Source organism: Carcharhinus amblyrhynchos, chromosome 7 (assembly GCF_965287045.1).
Source record: "Carcharhinus amblyrhynchos chromosome 7, sCarAmb.v2.hapA, whole genome shotgun sequence".
Classification (NCBI taxonomy): domain Eukaryota; kingdom Metazoa; phylum Chordata; class Chondrichthyes; order Carcharhiniformes; family Carcharhinidae; genus Carcharhinus; species Carcharhinus amblyrhynchos.
The window spans coordinates 86,145,698-86,161,656 of NC_137330.1; the positions used below are offsets into that span (position 1 = coordinate 86,145,698).

Genomic DNA, 15,959 nt, shown 5'->3' on the forward strand with positions numbered 1-15,959 from the left:
CAGTAAAAGTTTATATGACAGAACATGGTTTTAAAAAAAAGCTTGGGCAATACTATATTGTTTAATCCTATCTCTGATTAGATTTTTTGTTTAAAACATAGATGTTTTCAAGTTGTTTAGTTTCTGCATCCATTTGCATCACTGAAGGAGTACAACCCCGTTAACAGTTCATAACCTCCATTTATTTTTGTACTTGTCCACGACTTTTGTGACAAGTTGACAGGATTTATAAACAGCATTCTAAGACTGCTGATTACAATTATTAACATGATTGATCTGTTTCATTACAACTCCTGCAGAAAGAGGAAGATGCTCGTGCTCGAGAAGAAGCTGAGAGACTGCGAATCGAACGTGAAAAACACTTTCAGAAAGAAGAGCAAGAGCGTATGGAAAGAAAAAAGGTAAAACGTCACTTGAGAAAAAAAAACTTTCTCTGATCTTTTGAAGACGCTCAGTCATAATGGGTTTTTGTGCGTTACTGGCCACACACTTAAAAAAATGGCCATTTTTCATTCACCTAAAGAGGAATATGTTGAAGAATAGGATTTGGCATGTTCACTGCTGACATTCATATATCTGCAGTTTACAGCAAGCATTGCTGGGCAACACTTGAAAGTAGCAGTCCTAATTTACTTTTTATTTTCCCCTCCCTTTATCTGATTTACTGAAGCAAATTTACTGTCACCCAAGCTGCAGAAAGCTAAATTGAATCTGGACTGTGGATCACATTTGAAAATATTTTACTACATTCATCACAGAACAGTGCATTTAACAAAGAAACTACGATAAGAAATATCAACTATTTTAGACAAGACTATGTAGGTCCAGGGGTACCCAAACCGTAAACTACAATTCCATTTTTTTTTTCCAAATGCCAGTTCACTGGGAAGGGAAGGGAGGGAACGAGTTTAAAGTCAACATCAGTGCCTGCCATGATTTTCTTTTCTGGCGCCAATTCATTGGGAGGAGATTCCCTTCAAGTGACCCCCACACGTGACAGAATTGTGTCAATCAATAAGAACCCTGATTGGAAGATCAGTGAGTGGAGGAGGGAGGTCATGCTGCAGTTGGAGGACATGGGTGGGGGATGAGATGAGCTGGGAGCCCTTATGCAGAAAGTTCCAGAAATCCTGATAATGTGCAAATGTATATGTTTATATTTAAAATGCGAACTTTAATAATTAAATATTGAATGTTATTCTTCTGCTATTTTGTTTTCTTTGGGTTAATTTGGAAGCATCAAAACGGAGTCACAGTGGGTAAGCTGTGGATTGTGTAATGAGTAGTGATGTGACAGAACACTGCACAAGCCATTTTAGTGATGGGTTGGTTTTTGCCCATCAGATGAAGTAAATAATTGGATGGTGGCAAACGACATGGACAGGTTAGTTGAGTTAGCTGATTGGCAGATATGATTCAATATCCAGAAATGTGAAGTGGTATATTTTTAGGATAAATGACAGTGAGAAAAGTAGTAACCTAAATGCTAAAACTTTACACGCTAGTGCTCAGTTTTCTAATGCCAGTCAACATGAAGGGCAGGTAAAAAGGCCAAAAACGTGCTGAAATTGTACAAGCAGTGGTTAAAATAGTTAGAATGCTGAATTTTGTTCTGGTTGCTGTATTAAAGGAAGGATATTGGCTGTAGAACTGATACAGATATGATTAACTACAATAATATTAGAAATGAGAAATAGTTCTAAGAAAAGACTGACAGGTTGGGAGTATTTTCACCAGAACAGGAAAGGTTAAATCGATCTAGTAAAGATTTCAAAATGCTCTATTTTCTAACTAATTGAAGATTATTGCCACTGGTGGTTGAATTTGTAATGGATATTGGATGACCATTAATTTGAAAAAAAGGAAATGGTAGTAAAGATCAATTAGTAAATGTTTCTGGCACAAGTTTATTGATTGCCTGTAGAATAAAGACACTGGTAGTTTTGGTGCAATCTTATTATGCACAATTGATGTATTTTGCTTCTTACTTAAAACGCTAAGCACATAGTGAAACTTTGTATTGCAGTTATTGTGGTTATGTTATTGATTGAATTTGTATTTCTAGAGACTTGAGCAAATCATGAAAAGAACAAGAAGATCTGACACATCTGAAAAGGTATCCAAAATTACCAATGTACTTTCGAGGTAGTTAGTTTTGTACCTGTGTATTAATTTATTTGTACTTTGTTTTATACAGAAGGATAACCAAGTAAAGCCTACTGAGCCGAGAAATGGGGAAGTATCTAAACTCGTATCTCTTGATGAAGGTAATGCCTAAATATTATTACTGTGGTGAGGTGTAGTTATTTAGTTATGTACTTAAATTTTGGCCCCTCACCTCTAGACTTTAGATTTAAATCTAGAACAGAGTGAATGGTTTTCAGACTCTCAGAATTGTTACAGCACAAACTTTTGGTATCAAGAGAACTTGAATGTGACCATGCTTAATCTATTCTTAAGGTTTTAATAGTCTAACCAGCTACATGAGAGAAACGGTTGAAAGGGTCACATAAGCAAAAGAGAATAGCACCATGGAGGAAAGCTTGCATTATGTTCCTTGCAATGACTCCTTGATGCTCTGTATGATCATAACAGATACTTTGATGATATCTCTTTACCGCGTCCCTACTTGAATCTTATTTTCTGGTGCACTCATACATTTGTATGCATTGTCTCTTCCTGTGACACTCTGGTTATCACTACCTGTATTGCTAACCTCCACTATTACTTTGTTCCCACGTGTAAACGTTCCCCCTATCATTTGGTTTAAAACCCTCTCTACAGTCATCATTAAATGATTCACCAGAGCAGTCGTACCAGCATTATTTAGGTGAAGCCCTTCCGAACAAGGTCCAGCTTCCTCTTTGCCCAGTACTGGTGCTGGTATCCTGAGGGTTGGACCCCATTTTTCTCATGCATTCAACTCCGATGTTGTTTATCCTATGCCAATTTACTCATGGCTCAGGTAGCAATCAAGAGATTAATTTTGTGGTTCTGCTTTTTAATTTAGTCCCTATTTGCTCATGCTCACTCAGCAGAAACTATCTTATTGGTCCCCACATGGACTATGACAACTGGACCCTTTCCTTTCCCTTCCATTCCAAGTTTTTCTTCAGTTCCAAGAAATGTCCTCAACCCAACCTTCATGACTCATGCTCTCTTGACTGCAAAGAATAGTGTATATATATTCATAGCTATTACTGTCCCCTACAACTACATTTCTTTTTACTTTCCACACTTGAATGGCTCTCAGCACCACAGTGCTGCAGTCAGTTTGCTCATACATACCCCACCCCAGCATAGAAATGTAGAACATTACAGCACAGTATAGGCCCTTCGGCCCTCAATGTTGTGCCGAGCTATGTCCAATCCCAAGATCAAGCTATCCCTCCCTATAATTCTGGAGTGCTCCATGTACCTATCCAATAACCGCTTGAAAGTTCCTAAAGTGTCCAACTCCACTATCACAGCAGGCAGTCCATTCCACACCCCAACCACTGAGTAAAGCATCTACTTCGGACATCCCTCCTATATCTCCCACCATGAACCTTATAATAATGCTCCCTAGTAACAGCTACATCCACCCAAGGAAATAGTCTCTGCATGTCCGCTCTATCAATCCCTCACATCATCTTATAAACCTCTGTTAAGTCGCCTCTCATCCTCCTCCGCTCCAAAGAGAAAAGCCCCAGCTCCCTCAACCTTTCCTCATAAGACCTACCTTCCAAACCAGGCAGCATCCTGTTAAATCTCCTCTGCATTCTCTCCAATGCTTCCACATCCTCCTTTATAATGAGGTGACCAGAACTGAACGCAATATTCCAAATGTGGTCTCACCAACATCCAGTGTAGTTGCAGCATAACCCCACGGCTCTTAAACACCCTGTTAATAAATACTAACACACTATAAGCCTTCTTCACAGCTCTATCCACTTGAGTGGCAACCTTGAGAGATCTGTGGATATGAACCCCAAGATCTCTCTCTGTTCCTCCACGTTCCTTAGAACTCTGCCGTTGACCCTGTAACCTGCACTCACGTTTGTCCTACCAAAATGAATCACCTCACACTTATCAGGGTTAAACTCCATCTGCCACTTTTCGGCCCAGCTCTGCATCCTATCAATGTCTCTTTGCAGCTTGCAAGAGCTTTCCACCTCATCCACTACTCGGTGTCATCAGCAAATTTACGAACCCACCCTTCAGCCCCCTCTTTCAAGTCATTGATAAAAAAATCACAAAAAGCAGAGGACCCAGCACTGACCCCTGTGGTACACCGCTGGTAACTGGCCTCCAGTCTGAAAATTTTCCCTCCACCACCACCCTCTGTCTTCTATGAGACAGCTAGTTACTTATCCAATTGGCCAAATTTCCTTCTACCCCACACATCCATATCTTCTTCATGAGCCTACCATGGGGAACCTTATCAAACGCCTTACTAAAATCCATGTATACGACATCAACTGCTCTACCTTCGTCCACACACTTAGTTACCTCCTCAAAGAATTGAATCAAATTTGTGAGGCAGGATTACCCCTCGCGAAACCATGCTGACTATCCCGGATTAAACTGAATCTTTGCAAATGATCATAAATCCTAACTCTCAGGACCCTTTCCATTAACTTACCGACCACCGAAGTAAGACTAACTGGCTTATAATTACAAGGTCATTCCTACTTCCTCTCTTGAAAAGAGGAACTACATTTGCCACTCTCCAGTCCTCTGGCACTATCCCTGTGGACAGTGAGGACCCAAAGATCAAAGCTAAAGGTTCTGCAATCTCATCCCTTGCCTCCCAAAGTATCCTAGGATGTATCCCATCTGGCCCAGGGGACTTATCCACCCTCAGGTTTTTTAAAATTGCTAATACATCTTCCCTCAGAACATCTACCTCCTCCGTCTTATGAGCCTGTATCATGTACTCCTCCTCAAAAACATGACACCTCTCCTTAGTGAACACTGAAGAAAAGTATTCATTCAGCGCCTCACCTACCTCTTCTGACTCCATGCATAAGTTCCCACTACTATCCTTGACTGGCCCTAACCTCAGCCTGGTCATTCTTTTATTTCTCACTTAAGAGTAAAAAGCCTTGGGGTTTTCTTTTATTCAACCTGCCAAGGACTTCTCATGCCCCCTCCTAGCTCTCCTAAGCCCTTTCTTTAACTCATTCCTAGCTACCTTGTAACACTCAAGCCACCCAACTGAACCTTGTTTTTTCATCCTTACATACGCTTCCTTTTTCCTCTTGACAAGACATTCAACCTCCTTTGTGAACCATGGTTCCTTCTCTCGGCCATTTCCTCCCTGCCAGGGCATACCTATCAAGGACACACAATATTTGTTCCTTGAAAAAGTTCCACTTTTCATTTGTGTCCACACCTGACAGTTTCTGCTCCCATCTTATGCTCCCTAATTCTTGCCTAATCACATCATAATTACCCTTGCCCCAATTATAAACCTTGCTCTGTCGTGTGACCCTGTCTTGCCTGATTTTCCTCACCTCCCTTAGATTAGAGGAATAAGTGAGAAAAGAAAAAAAGCTTGCCAGCTCTCACTCCAGCCTTTTTTTAAGGCTAGAGGAGGGGGGAGATTCTAGAAGTCTAGAGTCTCAGGTTTCCTCTCCATTCAAAGTTTATTGGGGAGGGAAAAGAACCTTCCCAGGGGTCACTGGAGCCTACTTCCGGTTTTACACTCCCAGTTTTAAAAAAAAGCCTCCGAAGAAAGTAAGGTAAAAATCACTCTTACTTTCAAGTTCTCTGCACTGAGTCTCCAGTCAGTCCCTGCTCTCGTTCTCACAATCTGCAAGAACATCAAACTTATTCGACAATTGCAAGGACTGAGGCTCCTCCATTGCTACCTTCTGAATCTCTATACCAACCTATCTTACAATCATACCTCCTCATTCCTAACCACAAACCAAATCTGAAGCATCCATCCAAAAGGGTGTGATTCCCTCCCAAACAAAATATCCAGGTCACTCTCCCCACCACGATGCATCATAGCATCCAAAGACTCAGTCTCATCAACTCTGATCAGCAGGTCCTCGGGCTGCAGACAGATGTGGTTACTATGGATCTCAAGTGTCCATCAGCTCCAACGTGATACAGCAGCAACACATCATCTGCTTTGCCATCTTCATTGTGTTTTCTTTAGCTAATTGAGTTTCAAGTTTAGAGATATCGTTAAGTTATCTGTAGTTATAATGTGGAGCTTAACTAGTTGACCGATAAATGTAACATGTTTGTCCACCAGTTTAAATTATTGCCTCAGTTTAGAGAGAGGAAAAAAAACTTAACTCACCAAACAATCACCTACCAAATCGCCAAGTTAATACCTCAGAGCTGCAGTTCTCCAGTCTTGTCGAGTTTGCATTTGGCATCAACTTAACTGTAACAGTAAATTATAATTTATTTCAGTCTTAGTGATAAACACACTCCCTGCTGGGAGGCAGCTGCAGTTAATTGGGTAACTGGGCAGAATTGGGCCCCAAGCCAGCAGTGCCTAATTCAGCTTAGCTCTATAAATAGCAGATATACAAGGCAAGTCGCAAGAAGCTGACACCTTGCCTGCATGCAACAAGGCTGAGGTCAATCGATCAATAGAGATCCACCTGCTTATTTACCAAATTCCTGGAGTTAAATACTCTGCCTTGCTTCATTCAGATGACTTTGCAACTTCCTTTGTGTCTGCAAAACCATCTATATTTATAGGAGAGTAGTTGGGGAAAAGAAAAGTCCTGGTGGCAGTAACCACCACTTATAAGAGAAGGTGAAAAAGGGCCTGGAAAAGGTAACCACCTCCTGGAAGAATGATGGCAGCAGCGGAGCCATTAGCAGCACAAGAAGAGCTGCAGGGGATGCACTCTGAGGCAAACATCAGCTCTTGCTAGAGGATCATCAACTTGGTGGTCTGCCCAAAACATGTCCCTGATCAAGTGTTGCAGACTGGCACATTCTAAACCCCAGAATTATATGCTGCAGGACACTTAAGCTTGGGGTAGCCGTTGATGAGGCACAATGGGGAAGGTCACCCTCTAAGACTATTTTTCAGCTGCAATGAACCGAGTGGAGCAGAACCCCCTTGGGCTAAATGACTCACTGAATAAATAGTGAATATTACATGCATCTCAATTCAAACAGTTCAGAATGCAACTTGTCCTATGTAGACAGCTTTCAAATATCTTTGCACCGTTTGTAAGGATCATTTCGAAATGTCTTTAATGTTTTCTTGACTGCATTGAAGCACCTTAGTGTAACTCAATATATGTAAAGAACCTGAATATTATTGCACTTTGTGAATAGCCATTTTAGAATGTTGGTAGTTCTTTCAGATATTTTACGAATAAAGTATAGTTTTGCAAAACAAACAGGAGCGGCAAGGCCACTTGCAGGGTGAGAGGAGAAGCACCACCTTCATGAGTTCATGAAACTGCCATTGCACTTTATGAATCCCAGGGAGAAAGATCCTGTGGAAACGGGCAGTAGGCTCTGCTGTACGCTCCTATGTCTTAGGAGTGTACAGCAGAGCCTGGTCTCTAGTTGTCTTGGATTCCCTTACCACTGGATCAAGAACATGCTCCATCAAGCCTGTGAGATAGCTGGTGTGCAGTGTCAATCTACATTGAAAGAATCCTTGCACAGGCATTATTTGCCCCACAAAATGAAGTTTAGGGCCTGGAACATCAGGACCCTCATGAGCAACCAGAACGGTGTACTGCTATCATTACCTTGGAACTCAGGTGATTAGATATTGACATCACCGCTCTGAGCGAGACCCAACAGGTCGGGAAAGGCAGGTCAAGGAACAGGAGTGGTGGTCAAACCACCACCTAGAAAGGCAAACCGGAAGAAATTTGCTGCCTCCCCAGGGTTGGTTTTGCCATTAAAACTATTTGGCCATCTCAGACTCTGTTTGCAGGATAAACTAATGCTTCATGACCCTTCAGCTCACTAGAACATTAAGAACATAAGAAATAGGAGCAGGAGTAGGCCATCTAGCCCTTCGAGCCTGCCCTGCCATTCAGTAAGATCATGGCTGATCTGCCGTGGCTCAGTTCCACATTCCCGCCCTCTCCCCATAACCCTTAATCCCCTCTCTTATCAAAAACCCATCAACCCGCGTCTTAAAAACATTTAGCGAGGCAGCCTCCACCACTTCAACGGGCAGAGAATTCCAGAGATTCACCACCCTTTGAGTGAAGAAGTTCCTCCTCAACTCTGTTCTAAACCGCCCCCCCCTTTATTTTGACGCTGTGTCCCCTAGTCCTACTGTCCTTTCTGAGTGGGAAGAGTCTCTCCACCTCTATCCTATCTGTCCCATTCATCACCATATATGTCTCAATGAGATCTCCCCTCATTCTTCTAAACTCTAACGAGTACAAGCCTAGTTTATTCAGCCTCTCCTCATAGCTCAACCCCTTCAACTCTGGTATCAGCCTAGTAAACCTCCTCTGCACTCCCTCCAAGGTCAAAATATCCTTGCGTAAGTGCGGCGACCAAAACTGCACACAGTACTCCAGCTGCAGCCTCACCAATGCCCTATATAGCTGCAGCAAGACCTCCCTACTTTTATATTCAATCCCCCTTGCTATGAAGGCCAGCATCCCATTAGCCTTCCTGACCACCTGCTGCACCTGCAGGCTGGGTTTTTGCGACCCATGCACAAGGACCCCGAGGTCCCTCTGCACCGTCACCTGCTGCAGTTTTTCGCCACGTAAGTAATAGTCCTTCCTACCATTCTTCCTACCAAAGTGGACCACCTCGCACTTGCCAACATTAAATTCCATTTGCCAGTTCCTGGCCCATTCGCCCTGCCTATCTAGATCCTTCTGCAGACTCTCCACACCCTCCGCGCAATTTGCGAACCAGTGTGTTACAGTCCTCGGGACGTACTCTCAACGGTGGAAGCTGCAGACCAGCCCCAAGAGGAATTTTGCTCCAGCCTCCAACAGTCATTGGCTCAAGTCCCAACAGGCAACAATGGGGACTTTGTTGTGCAAATTGAAAGAACACTGATCTCTGGGGAGGACAAACCATACGGTGCTCCTGACAAAATGTCTAGAACACGTTCTTGTCATAAACATCTTGTTCTGTCAGAGAGACAGCCACAAGGCCTCATGGCAACATCGTCACTCTAAGCACTGGCACCTACCCAAATATTTATGGTGCCTTGCTTGGACAGCAACATGTTTGAGTATTACCTATGCCGTGACAGAAGTCAATAACTCTTGGACAGGCCACTGTCTAATCAACTCTGATCAACATCAGTGTAATCCAAAGCAGCGATGGCAGCAGAAAAAATGCTACAAGAAAATCAATACTAAGGAACTCAAAGGCCTGATAAGAGAGCCATATTCAGCCAGCGCCTCATTGCCAACGTAATGACTCCTGGTGACCCAGAGACAGTATCCATAGTGATTGATCTGCGCTCAAGATCCTGCAAATCCATTGGCAGAATAGACATATCAACATTACCAGCTTTTGAAGCAATGAGCGCACTCCATCAGGTCACATTGACCACATGCCTGACAAGACGGCCAATGCAAACACTACTTGGAGCTTCGACATGATAACCAAGCTCCAGGGGACAGAGGAAATACTTCAAGGGCACCCTCAAAGCCACCTCAGAAAATTGCTACATCCCTAGCTGCACCTGGGAATCCCTGGTCCAAGACCACCTCAAGCGGAGGAAAAACATCTAGGAAGGAGCTGAAACCTCAAGTTTCATCTTCCAAGAGCAAGCTGAAGCCAAGCAGAGGCAGTGAAAGGAGCACATGACAGCTCTAGCTCTGCCCACCTGTTTCATGTATGACAGAGACTGGGTTGCACATTGTACTCCTTAAATCACCTGAGAACGTGTTTTTAGTGTGGAAGAAAGTCATCCTTAACTCTGAGGGACTGCTTAAGAAGAGAGTAAATACTTATACTGGCTGAAATTGTACAGAATTAAGTTGAGCACGGTTCGTAAAGAAACAAGTTCTGACTAGCTACCCAATTAAATAACTGCAGTTGTCTCTCAGCAGGAAGCATGTTTATCACTAAGACTGGAAGAAACTACAATTTGCTGTTACATTTAAGTTGTATGGCAAATGCAAACGTGACTAGATTTGCAAAAGCAATCAATCCTTAAAATTTTCTCACTTAATCAAATTCCCAGAATTAAGCATCTTGCTGCATTAAACAAGCTGCCTCCTTCATGTGAGTTATAATTCCAAATTTTGTGTTTCATCGAACTCGATTTAAATTCTTTCTCCTCACATTAGAACGCTTTATTTGCAGGAATCGATCTAGTGAATCTCCATTGCACAGATGCACACCTTACTGAAAAATCCAATCGAAAAACTTATTTTCCCCTCCATAAAAGGTTTTAGAATGTAGAGCACTATTTCGCAAGGAATAGTTGAGGCAAATTACTTGAAGCTACCGGAAGAAAGGAATGGAATGTGCTTATTTGTTGGAGTGGTGTTAGGGGAGGGTCTCTTGCAACATAAAGTCTGGCATGAGCTATTTGGATCAAATGGTGTGTTTCTGTGCTGTAAATTTGATACTTTAGCAGTAATATATTATACAAATGATCCAATGTTATTTAAGTGGTATTATACTAAATGTAGAATTTTCATGAACCAACTGCATAAGTGTTTTTTTCTTTCAGCATCCAGCCAGAATCCTGACTTAACAACTGAAACAGAAATAATGTCAAAAGTTCCTGAAGAAATGGCCAATGAAGAATCAGTAATTCAAGAAGTGGACACTAAGGGGGAGTTTGTAGATCATTCTCAAATAGATAAAGAATGGTGAGAGCAGAGCTAACTTAATTAGCAATTTTTTTTAGTATTTAATTTTCATGTCTAAATCATAATCTAAACTCTATTGAAAGAGGTCACCAAAGACATAATGCAAATGCTGTCAAATACAAGATAGCCATAATTTTAGCTCTTACGGCTAGTAAGAACTTCAGAATTTCCAAATAGGAGAAAAAAAAGTCCATTGTAATTTGCTTTCTACCATCCTTCTAATTCAGAGTTACCATTGACCAGAAATTGAACTGGACTAGCCATATAATACCGTGGCTACCAGAGCAATCCAAATCCTGCAGTGAGTAACTCACCACCTGATTTCCCCATAGCCTGCTGTCCACCATCTACAGGAACAAGTCAGGAGTGTAATGGAATACTCTCCACTTACCTGGATGAGGACAAGTATAACAACACTGAAGAGGCTTGATACATGACAATACAGCCTGCTTGATTGCTACCCCTTTCACAAAAAATCAGTCCCTCCACCACCAACGAACAGTGACAGGCCTGTGTACCGTCTACAAGATGCACTGCAGGAACTCTCACGCAGGTTCCTTGAACGGCACCTTCCCAACCCAAATCACTGCAGTCTTGAAGGATGAGCAGCAGATACCTGGGAACTCCAGTACCTAGGGGTTCCCCTCCAAGCCACTCACCATCCTGACTTGGACCTTTGTCGTCGTTCCTCCAGTGTCGCTGGGTGAAAATACTTGGATTCTCTCCCTAACAGTACTGTGGACGTGCCTACGCTTCAGGCACTGCAGTGGTTCAAGAAGGCAGCTCACCACCACCTTCTCAAGAGCAACAAAGGATGGGCAATAAATACAGGTCTTGCAGCAACACCCATATCCCATAAATGAATAATTTAAAAAAAGTAACTAACTAAATTATCGGTTAATCGCAGTTATCAATCCAACAATTATTTCTTACGTTCTGACTGCTTTTCTTCCATGGTTGCTACTTTGTTTGAGATTCGTGCAGAGGTAAAAAGTGTAATCGATCTTGAGGAATTTCACATGCATTGGCATGAAAGTGGCATGAGATGCATTATGTTTCAGACCATTAACTCATTTAAAGTTTAAATGTATGTCTTGTTGTCTTCTGGATAGGCTGATTTTCAATCAATTCACTAAATGAAATCTAAGGGCTTCAGTACAATACTCTTGAGGCCAAAGGGTGTATTAGCAGTTTCCATGTTGTGGCTGAAAGCTGTGTGTTTTAGAATCTATTTCGAATGAAATAATGGCACTAGAATTATTCGCTTAATACAAAGGTTGGCATTATACTACTTTTTGCAATTGAATTTTCATTCACTTTGGTCTTTGTTTAAAGTGTGGCTTGCAATATTCAATTTTATAAATTAACTGATGTCATCTTTGATACTTCGAGTAAGTAAGAGAAATTTCCATAGGATCTTAGTGGAACTCCAGAGAAACTACTTGGTTGTACATAATCATTTATGGAGTTTATCCAAGATTTCTGGGCATTTTCTGCCAAAGATTTAATGAGAAGTCAGGGAAACGTCATGGACATTCAGAACCAATTGTATTGTACAAGTTGATGTGTATTTACCATCAACAGAAATTTATCTGTACATCCTGTATGAATTGCTGAACCCACATCTGTGAAAGTGCTTTGTTAAATGTCAATTTTTGCAATGAATTATTTTGTGAAAGTAATTGATAATTGATGAGATACACCTACCAGTGAAGTCTTGTGATTGGTAATTTGTTAACATGTAACATAATTTTTATGTAAAATAAATTGACAAAAATGGCAATGATTATTTTTCACCGTTTGGAATAAAACAGTTTTGGGAGTACTATCATGTTGGCAGATTAAGCTCTAAAACGTGTTGTTGTCACAAAAATGTTAATAATCACAGCAAATTTTCTAGAACGTTGCTTCATCTTGATATCTCTACCCAAAAAATATTTCTGGCTTGGCTGATCTTATCTTTTTAATCTCTAGTCCTGTTACTGAGAAAATCATTAGAGAGAATGGAGTTTCTGTGCAAAATGAAAACTTTGAAGATTTTATTGATCTCTCGCTTGGAATAAAAACTGCCAGAGTTGCCACAGAAACCAGCAATGAAGAAGTTGGAATTCCCGTGAATCCAATTATTGCATTTGAGGAAAATGGATCCATGGAACTATTAACCAAAGTAGATGGCATTCAGGCTCAACAAACAGCAGGTATGTAGTTATCTCTCTCTGCACTGGGTATAAATGTTTAACAGCTATATTTTCTAGAGTATGTGATTTTGTTTTGTTGTGGATTCAGGGTACTAAGGACCTGACTCTTGAAGACACGGCCACCATTGGTAAGACATAGAGAATAACAGGACCATGAATGACTGAATTTGGAAAAATAGAAATGTCTTTGAGGATTGTGAGGCTGGAGGAATTTTGATGTATGGCGGGGTAAAGCCATGGGAGAATTTAAATACTAGGATAACTTTAAAGTCAAGATTTTGAGAGACTAGAAGCCAATGTGGATCAGCAACCATGGGGTTGATGGTTGGGTGGGATTTAGTTCTGATTAGGATACAGGAAACAGTGTTGGCTTAAGGAGAATGATGAAGGGAGAAAATAACTTGGATAGTAAATTGTGATAGTGTTTTGGTTCGGCATCCAGGAAGTCAAATATGTAATTTGAAATGTATGAAATAACTGGTTGGTGAACGAATGACACCAGAGGAACAAAGGGAAAGTTGAACCTTTCTCAAAGTGGGCTATTAGAGCATGAGATGTTTTGCAATAATATTATTTGATAGTAAATTGAGTATTAGAAAAGCAAAAATCTAAGAACATGAGGAAAGGGCATGTGCATAAAATTAGTTGTAGCTACTACTGACAAAGATGAAGTGGGCTGTGAATAGAAACATAAAAAATAGGAGCAGGATCAGGCCATTTGAGCCTGTTTTGCGATTCGTTTTGATTATGACTTATCATCGCACGCACACACACACACACACACACACGCGCCAAGAATTATATCTAACTCGTTCTTGAAAACATACAATGTTTTGGCCTGAACTGTTTTCTGTGGTAGAAAATTCCACTGGCTTGCCACACTCTGGATGAAGAAAGTTCTCCTCCATTGCAGTCCTAAGTGTATTGTTAGAGCATGACCCCTGGTTCTGGACTCCCCTGTGTTTTGGAAACATCCTTCCTGTATCTATCTTATGTGTCATTGAAGAACCCCTACAGTGTAGAAGGAGCCCATCAAGTCTGCACCAACTCTCCAAAAGAGCATGCGACCTAGGCCCACCCCCCTGCTCTATCCCCGTAACCCATACATTGGTCATGATCAATTCACCTAACCTGCACTTCTTTGGACTATAGGAATTTTATAGGTTTTTGAGATAGCCCCCTCATTCTTCTAAACTCCAGTGAATATTATCCTAATGGACTCAGTCTCTCCTTGTACTGCTGTCCCACAAATCAGTCTGGTAAACTTTTGCATTCGGTCCATAGCAAGAACATCCTTCCTCAGATAAGGAGACCAAAACTGCACAATATTCCAGGTGTGATCTCACCAAGGCTCTATATAACTGCAGCAAAAGACATCCCTGCTCCTATACTCAAATCTTCTCACAATGAAGGCCAGAGTCCCATTTGCTGTCTTCACTGCCTGCTGAACCAGCATGCTTGCTTTCAGCTACTGATGAACAAGGGCACCCAGGTCTCATTGCATATTCCCCTCTCCCAATCTATAGCCATTCAGATAATAAGCCTTCCTGTCTTTGCTCCCAAATTGGATAACCTCACATTTATCCACGTTGTATAGCATTTGTCCATTCACGCAACTTGCCCAAGTCACACTGAAGGATCTCTGCATCCTCCTCACAGCTAACCCTCCCACCCAGTTCTGTCTCATCTGCAAATTGGAGATTTGCTCATTAGTACATATTGTGAATATCCGGGGCCCAAGCACACATCCTTGTGATACCCCACTAGTCATTGCCTGCTTCTTGGGAAAACGACACTTTTTTATTCTTACTCTTTATTTTCTGTTTGCCAACTCATTTTCTATCCATTGAAATGTACCACACCCAATCCCACGCACTTTAGTTTTATATGCTAATCTCATGTGTGGGACTTGGCCGAAAGCCACCTTGTAAGTCCAAATAAGCCACATCCACGGGCGCTCTCATCCTCGTAAAGAACAAAGAAAATTAGAGCTCAACAACAGGCCCTTCAGCGCTTCAAGCACTGACCAAGCTGCCCGACTAAACTAAATCTCCTACCCTTCCAGGGACCATACCCTCTATTCCCATCCTATTCATGTATTTGTTAAGACGCCCTTAAAATTCACTATCGTATCTGCTTCCACTACCTCCCCTGGCAGCGAGTTTAGGCATCCACCACCCTCTGTTTAAAAAAAAAAACTACTTGCCTCGTACATCTCCTTTAAACCTTGCCCCTCGCACCTTAAACCTATGCTCCCTAGTAATTGACTCTTCCACCCTGGGAAAAAGCTTCTGACTATCCACTCTGTCCATGCCCCTCAATCTTGTAGACTTCTATCAGATCACCCCTCAACCTCTGTCATTCCAGTGAGAACAAACCAAGTTTCTCCAACCTCTCCTTATAGCCCTCCATACCAGCAACATCCTGGTAAATCTTTTCTGACCCTCTCCAAAGCCTCCACATCCCTCTGGTAGTGTGGCAACCAGAATTGAACACTATATTCCAAGTGCGGCCAAACTAAGGTTTTGTAAAGCTGCAACATGACTTGCCAATTTTTAAGCTCCACTATTTCCGTACTCGAATTCCAGTAGATTTGTCGTAAATCCATGCTGACTGTGTGCAATCCTGCCATTCCTTTCCAGGTGCTCTGCTATTAAATCTTTTACAATGATGCCTAGCATTTTCCCCACTACCAACACCAGGCTGACTGGCCTGTTTTTCTCTCCATCTCCCTTTTTAAATAGTGGGGTTACATTAGCTATCCACCGGTAGGAACTGTCACACCACTGGCTGGGCCAACATTTGTTCCCGTCTCTAACTTCCCTCCATTTCAGAAGACACTTGAATCAACCACGTTGCTGTGGATTAGAGTCCTAGGTAGGCCAGATCAGGTAAGAATGCCTGATTTCCTTCCCTAAAGCAGTGAACCAGATGGGTTTTTATAACGACCAACAATGGTTTTACAGTCATC

General features: G+C 41.8%; 1 protein-coding gene across 4 annotated transcripts in view; it reads left to right on the forward strand.

The window, feature by feature from the left end:
• The window catches only part of LOC145345100 (ensconsin-like), a 126,760-nt gene that overhangs the window by 105,448 nt on the left and 5,353 nt on the right, over positions 1 to 15,959 (forward strand). For all 4 annotated transcript variants that reach the window (XM_080192705.1, XM_080192702.1, XM_080192704.1 and 1 more), the window contains exons 13-17: positions 300 to 401; positions 2,066 to 2,116; positions 2,198 to 2,267; positions 10,649 to 10,790; positions 12,765 to 12,988. In XM_080192705.1, coding sequence (XP_080048831.1) covers positions 300 to 401; positions 2,066 to 2,116; positions 2,198 to 2,267; positions 10,649 to 10,790; positions 12,765 to 12,988 — 589 coding nt within the window. The remainder of the gene's footprint in view (positions 1 to 299; positions 402 to 2,065; positions 2,117 to 2,197; positions 2,268 to 10,648; positions 10,791 to 12,764; positions 12,989 to 15,959) is intronic.